General features: G+C 43.2%; 1 protein-coding gene across 2 annotated transcripts in view; it reads right to left on the reverse strand.

The window, feature by feature from the left end:
- Positions 1–11,039, reverse strand: part of ABLIM1 (actin binding LIM protein 1) — a 225,521-nt gene extending 214,482 nt beyond the window's left edge. The window contains exon 1 of one of the 2 annotated variants that reach the window (XM_030487231.2): positions 11,019–11,039. Coding sequence is in view for 1 of the 2 variants with exons in the window: in XM_030487222.2 (XP_030343082.1) it covers positions 1,045–1,057 (13 nt within the window). In the remaining variant the exon portion in view is untranslated. Of the gene's footprint in view, positions 1–1,044; positions 1,118–11,018 lie in introns of those variants that run through there. The other variant, XM_030487222.2, reaches the window with a different exon arrangement.
- Position 11,040: the final 1 nt, after the last annotated feature.

Here is an 11,040-nt window from a genome sequence, read left to right on the forward strand (position 1 = left end):
CATCACCATCCAGGCTAATGAAAGAGTTTACCCATGCTGAGCAGTATTTAATGTATCAAGATGCACAGAAATAAAGGGATGAACAAATAAGATGTGTCCCTACATGCAGGGGGTTGTTAATTTGTAATACATAATTTTGACAAAGTATTTTTTCAATTCAGAGGGAAGTGGGGAGTGGTTTTACTTGTCATTACTGTGCAGATAATCTTCTCTTCAGGAGATGCTCACAAGTATCTCTGCTTTCTTATGACAACGTTCAGAAAATGCTTAACTTTATGCCTCCAGTCCTCTAATTGATACCAACTATAATAAAAAGACTAAAGCACCAGGTTTTGGACCACGCCTGCCTCAGTTTCACGTCCTGGAAGTAGAAGTTTGGGACAAGGCAGGATCTGCAGTGGATGAGGCTGAGCTGTTCACCTCCAGCCCAGAATCACCAACCACAGCCCGAGTCTCCGCACAAACGCATGAAAGGACAAAGGCTATTCGAGTTGAGGCCGTTATTAAAACAAACTCAAATTCGCAGTAAAACTTCAAACTGTTCATTTCAAGCCCGAATCAAACGTCCACCAGAGGTATAATCCGAGCACTGGATTTACCACCACACCCTGACAGCAGCACTCGCGTTACAAGCACCAGGACGAGCCCGATGCCTCACCGCGCTCAGCAGCCACACCACAACCAGTTCCTCAGCAGCATCAACCACCGAGCCCTGACCCTAAGCCCACCCTCACCACCATATTCCCTCCTCTGCAGACACACACGCTCCATCACCGCTCCAAAGGCACCGAGCCGCCGCCCGCGGGCGCTGGGCGAAGGCGAAGCGGGGTGCGGTGCCCGGCCCCGCAGGATGCTCTGCGGCCGCCGCGCTCCGGACCCGCACAATGGCACTGGCAAAATCTCCTCACCTTCCCCCCCGCCCTCCCCGCCGCCCCGCTCCGAAATCGCCCGCGCAACCTCCGCCCCAGCGCAGCGTGCGGGCACTGCAGCACGGCGAGGCGCAAGGTCAGCGCAGCCGCTCGCAGCGCCGCGGAGGAGACCCACCTCTGGCGGACATGGCTCAGCCGGGCGAGGAGCCGCCGGGTGCGGCGGCCGGTGCGGGGGGCGGCGGCGCTGGGCTGGGCCGGGCCGGGCCGGGCGGGTCCCGCCGCCGCCGCCGCGCTCCCTCCTCCTGCCCGCCCGCCGCGGTGCGGGGCGGCGCCGGGGCCTCCCTGCGGTGCGTGTGGGGAGCGGAGGGGAGGGGGGGGGCAAAGGCGGCTGCCGTGAGGCGGGACCGCGCTGCTGGCGGGGGGGCGCCGGGCCGGGAGCGGGGCCGTGTCCCTCCCGCACGGCGATGCGCTGCGGGAGAGGCACAGCGGCCGCAACAGCAGCGCTGGGGACAAGCAGCGCCGGCCCCTCTGCTCCTGCGAGCGCTGAGTGGCCGCGTCTTCCAATGCGGGCACCGATAGTGCTGCTCGACAGCAAGTCAGCTCGGTTATGGCCTGACACAGGTCTGCGGCACAACGTGAGATTCACCCACCGAGCTCTGCACCTGCATATCAGTATGTAAATGTATATAAACATTATAGCAACGCTGCCTGCAAAACGATCTTGGCATTAACATACAGCAAAGAGCCCTGGGCTGCCTACTGGCACCTCAAGCAGCCAACTGCAGAGCGCCAAGGAACAAGATGAGTATCTAGTGACCACCCCTCCCCAGGGTAGCCTGGCCTCGGGTCTAATAAAGCCAAATACTCTCAAGCCACACTCAAAAGAAAACCCCTGTGCCACCGGTTTATTAGATGCTGGCGAGAGTTAAGCAAAACACAATCTGGTTTGTCAAGAATAACAGGTTAGATGGCCGCATCGGAATAGTGAGACTGAAATGCAAGAGCAGACTCCTATTGGTTTCAGAATGGGCAACCATGAACCAAAGAAAAGCACGATCTGTGGTGCTCGGTGAGGAGCCAGCATGTAAACTAAATGACAGGAGAGGCTGAATCACACTCCTCCACTCTGCTCTACCATACACTAGTTGCCTTCGTATGAGCAAGAAGCCTACACCATTTTTCCATTAAAGAAACCCCAAACAATTACCAAAATCTTCATATCTAAGAGAGGTGGTGAAAAGTGCATCACAGTGTGTCCACCAGCAGAAACAGATACTAGTAACCAATACATCCCACATTCCCACTGTTGGAAAGCCCAGCCCAGCCAGTGCTTTGGCTCCATCACAGCAACCCTCAGGCAGTGCTTTTATGCTACTCACCTTCCCTATCACACCAGCTGAGTCAGGAATGCACATGTGTAAGGAAGCGTGGAAGCAGCAGCAGAGCAGACAGCACATGCACACCTTCTCACTGGGTGATAGATGCACAAAACCTGAATCTGTCTGAATTTGGGTTCATGCTCGCACACAGCAATGACTTCTAGTCATACCCAACACTGTTTGCCATGGATTACTCCAATTCAGTCAAACTCCTTATGTCAGTCAAACTCCTTATATCTTTTTGTTGTCTTGCCCATTGAAAATGTTTCTGAATCCTGCAGCAGGAATGAAATAAATCTCAAGTTGTTCTTCCAAACTCCTGTGACATTATTATGGGTGTTCTGACATCCACTTGAGAAACAGGTCCTTTCCCTGCCTTCTTTTCTGAAATGAGTAGAACTTTCCACTTGGAAACAACTCAAGTTTTCCTCCTCATCCAAAAGAGCCAAGGTTTTCCTTAGTCAATGTAGTATGACAGCATTTTGTATTTTTAATTGAGTCATTTCCCATGCACTTCCTTTGGTGAGTTTCTGACTAGCACTATCAAGGGTTCACTTGTGTGATACTTACTAAATGGCTTTAAAAAGAAGGTTCAGGAACATGTAGAAATTAACTTTTTAATTAAGAACTTCCTTTCTTTATACTGCTAGGAAGTAGGAAGGGAAAGGCATTTGTAACTTGGGTTTCTATAGAACACAAAGGGTTTATTCCATTCACCATATAAAGTCTCTAAGGAAGAGAATGCTAAAATGGATCAGATACAGCACTCATTTATTAAAAGGAGCTTTTTAGCTGGGGTTCTGGAGGAACCGAGGCCGATAAAGTTCTATTTTCCTGTCTATCAAGTCCTCTCCAAGATTTTCATATCTGGATATGGGGAATTCTATTCAAGCTGACTAAAAGGTATAATTCAGAAAGAGTTCTACATCCCTAGGAGTTCTGTAGCAGTTAGCACTTGAGAATATAAAATGAAGGAGAAAAGCTGCAGTGGGAACTCAACAGTTACCAGTTCTGGAGGGCATGTCTTCATTAGCCACAAGTACCAGCCAGGCAATCTGCATGTGTACAGCTGAATCAGCTCCTGTAGTTGCTGTCCTAGATCCTGACAGTCTCTAGGGAATGCGGAAGGAAGCTGAAGAGGGTGGGAAAGGGAAGTACAGGGAAGAAGTAAGATGCCATTATTACTATTTTACAGATGAAGACCTCAGATACTTAAATAAGAGATGTCGAGCCAGAGAAGCTGGACAAGCCAATCCAGTTCACTGCTGCTTCTAAAGGCATGCTCACATAACTCACCTATGTGCTCCCTCTTGTCCTACTCCAATCCATCTGCTCCTGCTTCCCTCGCTGCAGCACCATCACCACTGCTCTGATCCTTAAGGAACTACTTTAGCTCATTAGTTAGCAAAGAAGTCACATGGAAAAGATGAGGGGTAATGGGCACAAGTTATTCCCGGTGAGATTCTGACTTGACAAGAAGATAAGTTTTTTGCAGTGAGAACAACTGGCCACTGGAATAACTCCCCAGTGAAGTGGTGGATTCCCCAACATTGGACATTTTTAAGATTTGACTGGTCAGGGTGCTGGGACATCTGCTTTGCCCAGAAAGGTTGGACCAGATGATCCTTGAGGTCCCTTCCAACTGGTATTCTGTGATTATGTGAATTGTTCATTTTCTTGCACTGGGTTCATTTTCTGCCAGGTAAGGATACAGAAAGATAGAGAAAGAAACCAAAGGTTGAGATAAACACTGGAGCTGACAAAAGGTGATGCAGAACTGCACAGCCAGGAAGGGGTGAGGAGGAACCATTAGAGGGAAAAGAGATGATCCTTTTGAGCAGCAGCAAGCTGTGGAGCTATTTGATTGACTGAGACATTTCCTGACTACTTTAGAAGTCCATTAAGGAGCAGTGATTGACATTGTTTTATTTCAGGCATCTACCTGAGCCTTCTGAATTAGTCAGCTGGAAAGCAGGATCCTACCTCCTACATTCTCCTATTGACTGTACAGACAGCCTAGGCTTCCAACTCAAGTCAGACAGCATAAAAAGATCCACTAAGGTCAACATTTTTTAAAGGTATTTGGGCTTTAAGAGATACAAACGAGCACCTGGGGATTTTTCAGAGATGCCCAAACAGCTTAATATATTTCACCAAACAACAGCTGTTTTCAAATCCTCTGTTAGTATTTTCAGATGCCTAAAAATACCCTTGAGGAACTAAGTATGTTGTCCAAGGTGACAGAGAAAATCTATGTCAAGAGCAAAGAATAGAACCTGCATCTTCGAAGAAAAATATCCTAAATAGCGGTCTGTATTCGCTGTGCAGCATACCTCACTGTCACTTGGCCACTGTGTGAATATTTAAGAGAAAATCCAGTTTTCCTTCCACTAAGTAAACAGGGTTTAGACAAACAGAAGATTCATAAAAGGACTACCATATCCAGCTAACCTGTAAGTTTGAAATGGGAAAACAGGAATTGTTACTGAACTCTTACAGCAAATACTCACTCATGATCCACACAGCAATGTGGGTGAGAATCTCTCCCTTTGCTTTTCAGCAGCTTTTGGACCACAACTCAGACACCTACTGTCAGATGTGTATATATTGTGATATTGTAATATGCTGTGTATGTGTAATACAACACCGCAAGTTTCATGCTTTGGCTTCCCAAAAACCTGCTGGTACCAGTCCCTATAGTCCCTTCTCCCTTCCCTCTTCCCAGCCCCTCAAAAAGAGGAAATAAACTATTGATATTTTTAGCATCAATTCTCGGGAAAATGAGGTTTATAATCTCATTGTTTGTCCCTCATCAATTTTGAACCAGTTTGTCATATAAAAAATAAGATAGTAGTTTTAAATACCATTAAGATCCCATCACTTGTATGTAAATATTAATTTTTTATCTCATTAAGATCAAGGGAGAATTACTCAGCATGGATGAAAAAGCAGGTAGAAGTCAGCATTCCATCTCTGTCTGATGCAGATAACTTATCAATCAGAACATACCCACCTCTGCACAACACAGCATGTTTCCTCTTGAAATTAGATCATTGTGACAGAAGTTAGGTGTTTTTTTGGAACCAAAGATGAACTCTTACAGAAGTAGGCTTCAGAGAACAACTTCCATGGGCAAGGCAAACAGCGAGGATGGCCAGGACTAGCCCGAATAATCTATTTACCTTATTTCACTGAACTGATATTGGCATACTGAAGAATGATGGAAACTACAGGATTTTTCTATGAGTTTTTACCACATGTTCCACTATAACTTCACTGGCTCCTTTCTTGAGGAAATCAGACTTATAAGAGTCATACTAGAAAAGAACAAAATCTACAGCCTTACTAATGACTTTTATTTCATTACTTACGATTTAATCACAATTGTAATAAGCTCACAATAAATAGTTCTATGTGACACAAATGACATGAAAGCAAGGTGGCTCTCTTACTTTCCATATAAGACTCCCACTACAATCTGCAGTCAGTAATGGACAGCATATTCATGTAAATACATGAGCTTTCACTGATTTCAGTGAGCTTCAAGGGCAGCTCCCACTAATCCGTTTTGAGAAAAGTTCCCATTTATATCTTTCAAAAGAGAACTGAGCTTCAAATTGCTCACAGCAAATATTAATAGAAATGCTTTCCTGAAGTTTTTTTCCTCAAAATATCCCACACGTATGTACATAAAGACACTTAACCATCAAACAACAATAAAATCAAAAAGTTAGAAAATTCCCCTGAGACAAATCCCAGAGTCATCTTTCTTATTGTTTTCATCATGTAGAACCAGTTTTCTTAACCCACTGCATGTTATTCGACCCTCCATATTGTCTGTGGTATATGCACTTTAATGGCAAAAGAAATGCAACATTGAACATACGTTATCCTGTCAGTACTGACTACTGGACTCAAGAACCTGGATTGTGCAAGATCATGCTACCACATAAGCGCTATACATTTTACATGTATATATTATATGTATGTGTATATATTATATGAATATATATTTATATGTAACCAAGAAATATTTGTGATCCTGGCAGCTAAGGAAAAGCCCCCAGGACTAGGTGACCTTTAAAGGTCCCTTCCAACCCAAACTATGCTATGATTCTATGAATCTTGACTCCAAAATCATTCTTACTCCTCATTTTTTATTCAGTGCATGCCTCCAAGAGATGTAGAGACAATCCCATAAACTGCCTTTGTTGTTAATTATAAATCAGAGGTTTTAGATCTACATGAAGCAAGGGCATTATCTCACTGTGTGTCCTACTTTACCCTTTACTCTAAAGGATTTGTTGTGGCCAAACTGAATAAAGTTAGGCAATCAGAGTTGGTTAAATGTACAAGCAGTTTTACATAGAGTAACTTCTACATCATGCTATTAATGTAAAACATGATGGATATTTCCTTGGTTTAAGTTCATATTAGTGAAGATGTTTATGAATAACATGGCAAGAGTATTCTGAATAAACCAGAGACAAAAATCTCTCAGCACTCCTATACACAGAGAAAGTTTTAGGAATCAGAAGCAAAAATTCACCTGCAGTTGCAATTACAATGAGCCAAACTCTGAGAAGCATGCACGTTCTCCTATGACAGCCATACTTATGTAGGATAGAAAGTCTGGGGCTAGAGAAATTAATTATCTAAATGAATGTGAAAGTACATCAGTGAATAAATTGCCATCTGATCATAAGAGATACTTAGGTTTTGTCCTGTACTCCTGGAATTCACACATTGCTGAGGCTGTCTTAATTTCTCAAATGCTATTTTCTCAATACCTATTTTCTCTTCTACACACTGTATTGCAGAGCCCTCTGGCTGAGAAGTATAGAATTGGACAGGCCTCCCCTCAGAACATGCCAAGATCATCCCTTAATTAGCTGGTGGATGCAATCTGATTTAAGACACACAAAGTACCGGCTCTTTTTCAGGAACTGAATGCCTTTTTCCTTGACATACTAAATAAAGATAGCAATCCCTAGTTTGACTGGCACCGATCAGTTTTACAGCTAAGGCACATGCCTGCGTGTAGACACATCCTCTTAGTCAAAATCTCCTTGTAACTGTGATGGCTGTTTTACAAAGACTCAGAACACACTTGGGAAAGCACATGGTCCAACCAGCCAAAGGCACAGTCATGGTTACAGTAACTTGAACCTTGAAAGATACCCAAAGAGATTTGGGAAAAAAAGAAAAACACTTTTCTTCTCCTATTAGTCTTGCCCAGTACATTCAGGCACACATATTCTGGATATTTTCTTTCTCTTGTGTAATGATACCTACCAATAAACTTAATCTGTTGTAAATGTGACAGATTGAAAGTTCAGATCCAGCTGAGTTTTCTCATGCAGTTCTTTCTCTTTCGATATGGTTAAAGAAATAAATAAATACCACGAGGTTTAACTTAGTCACACAATTATTTGTTTGGTCCACTTTTGAACCGGTTTGAGTTCAGGGCTGGTCCTGATTCTCCACAACATGCAGTTGTTCATTCTACAGCAAGTCACACGGATAGACAGGGGTGCCAGCACGTTGCTGGGGTAAAACATGAGATCAGGCTGCCCTCTGCGGGCTCTGATCTAGCACTGCACGAACTGTTTCACAACAGCTCCGGGAAGCTGGTTAATGCTAGTACACGATTTCTACATTTGCACACTCAATTTCGACGTATGTTGTACATGTAATGCCAAATATAACAATCGGCTTTCTGCTGCCTGGTTGTTACTGCTGGAGAGCAAGGAGGAAATACAGACTGCATGTGTCTGATGCAGCAGTCAAGCACACCAGGTATAAATAACAGCTCAATATACATCATCTGGGAATTCCCAGGGTACCCAGAGACTGGGGTTAACAGTTTCTGAACATAAAACCAGAGAAACTAAAGGGATGAAAATACTTCACTTGGCACATGAGCTGCCAGGCAGGAATCAAGGACAGTGCATTACAGTACCACTCCAAGATCTAATCAGGAACAGGTTCCTTTATTACAGATACGGCTCTGCTTACTTCAGCATTTCACAACATGAGGCCTGAATGTCAAACTAGTCCAAAGCAGCCTGAGGCAAAAGAACAAGGATGAGCAACAGAAGCATTTCGGGATGACCCTGGGTCTACTACAGACTTCATTTTCTTTGCTTGTCGTCAGCAGTGCCTCCAGCTCAGTTCCTTAAAGGCTTCATCCAAGTGCAGACACTCATTCCTACAGGGCTGATGACTCAGAAAGAACTACAAAGGATCAAGTTGTACATAGTTTTTCTGGAAATGTGCTTTGGCTCAGAGTACAGCTCCTGAGCATGAAATTCCAACTGCAAGTGTTCTAATGGCTCCCTCTACCCTCACCTCCAGGTGAAATAATGCAATGGTGATGTATATGGTCACTCACCTCCTTGGAAACCATAAAGGAATTCAGTTAGTTGTCAAGAAAGGCCAGTCTTTGAATACAAGATCCCAAATTCACTGGAGTTTTGTTGTTGCAAAGATGCAAGTATCATGTGGGAAGTGATAGCCATAGGGATAAGTGAATGTCTTTATAAACTCAAACCAGTCCTGTTGCTTCAGATAACATCATTTGAGAACCAAGTGGGACAAGTGAACTGCTAAGATGATGGGCTGTTATGAGCAACCAAAGCTTTTACAGGCTAAGTAATGCACAGCAGTTAAGCCCTGAGGTAATATTACTAGTTGGCATATAATTCATTCTACGCAGGATACATAGAGTTATTTTTTTCCCCCAAAAATAGGTATGAGGGATTCCCTCTAAATCCTGTTGCTTTGTGTCCCAGAGGTGAAACCAGGTCATCTGTGGCCTGTGCTGATGAGAGCAAGTTCCTACTAAGATGCCATGAACGGAACCCAAAGGAGTTACAGGCTGCATTCCTGGTATAGCAAAATACTGAGGAACATAACTGGACTTCTGTCATGTAACTCTACAGACAGTGAACACTGGAGAGTGTTGTGACACTGGTATTTAGACCTTTCTAGATAATTGTGCTATCAATAATTTAAAATGAATTGTGAAGCCACTACCAGTATCTCACATCATAAATATTTTAGTCACTTGCTTCAAAATGAAGACATTTTACAATGCCAAAATTTAATACCAGACTCCCTGTAAAATCTCAGTTGTGCCTCAGGACAAAGGTAACCAAATTGAAACTCTGACTAAAACCTACTTTTAATTGTGGACTAATGCAAAAGAGAGATCTGCTGAAAATTTCTATACTTGCATAGCAGTAGTGTGCCTGAACTATTTTGCACAGCTCATATTGCTTATCAAGATCAGCTTTTGCTTATGATTAAACAGATTATCTGATGACATTTTAGGGATGAACAGATTATAGCCCTAAATCCAAAGATGTAAGTAACAATGGAATCTTATTATGCATTAGAAAAAAAAAGCGCAGTCAGAGCTGATGCAAAAATCACTCAGAACTCTCTTAGTAGAGTCAAGGCTAAGCACCTCAATTGTCCTCCAAACTACATGCAGATTCTGGTTGCTAGACCCTCCTCTCTGCAAGTACACAGCCAAATGACTGAGGAAACCAATTTATAGCAGGTGGACTACTCATTTATTTCCAGTATTTTGAGGCAAAATCCAGTTTTATGTCTATTTATACCCCAGTCAGACTTTTACAGTCATTACAGTGGCAATACAGCACACCAGAAGTTTATCCTTCATCTCTGCTTCAGCTTCCACCACCACAACAACAAGTAAACTTGTGGTCCTGCTAACCTGAAGACTTCAGTGAAACTAGCTAAGCTCTAACTGATCATATTTGAGAGTATTCTCTCTGGTTTCAATAATTTATTATATGCTGACACTTGCAGATACTGTGTGGCAGAACATTCATATATTTACTTAGAGAGGAAAGCCTGCATTATAAGGCTTCTAGATGAATAGAAATATTTGAGGAAAACATGATGTGTTTGGAAAACAAATGTCTCGTTTCACTGACAACATGTACATCTGACCTACTTGTGTGGTCTCCCTCACAACCCATTATGTAAGCTAAAGCAGGGTAGTACAGAGAGAATAACTGAAGGATGAACGTAAGAAATAGCCTACTGGGCTTGTGTATTTATCCATCCAACCCAGTATTGTTCCACCACAGCAATGAGTGATGGCATAAAGACACTTGCAGATGTGACAGGTAAGCTATTAGACAATATATTAATGACTAGGAAGTCTATAACCCCTCAGAAGACGAATGAATGATGAATGTCTCTACAGAAGGAGTAGATGTGCAGATGTGGAGCAGGATGCACAGACCAGGAAATGCCTGAAAATGGGATTTAAAGAAATACGGCATGATAAACCGATTACATGGTGCTACCAGCGAATCAGCAAGGAGGGAGGTATTGCACACAGCTGAGAGCACAGACAACCACAAAATTCATGATGGAAAATGATAGCAAACAGAAGCACATACGATACTACATATAAGACACTGATTAAACCTGGGAGAAGTATAGTTTAGACTTCAAACTATGCTGTTTGATATCCAATGCACAATATAATGCTTTCTGTAGCAAAGTCCAGAACCAGAAAGTGAAGAAGATGGTTTTAAACACCTCTTTAGCCCTTCTGAAAAGCAGAGACCATGCTGAGCTACTAACATTTCATTATTTCATCCAAGTAGTCACTGAAAACATACATGTCCATCTGGTTATTATAAACAAACACAATAAATTCCTGCACAGATTATAAACAGATATCAGCTCTACTAGCATGCTTTCACTTTGGGGTACAAAAACGTACCTTCCAAATCCTCAACCTCTCT

Source organism: Strigops habroptila, chromosome 5 (genome assembly GCF_004027225.2).
Source record: "Strigops habroptila isolate Jane chromosome 5, bStrHab1.2.pri, whole genome shotgun sequence".
NCBI lineage: Eukaryota > Metazoa > Chordata > Aves > Psittaciformes > Psittacidae > Strigops > Strigops habroptila.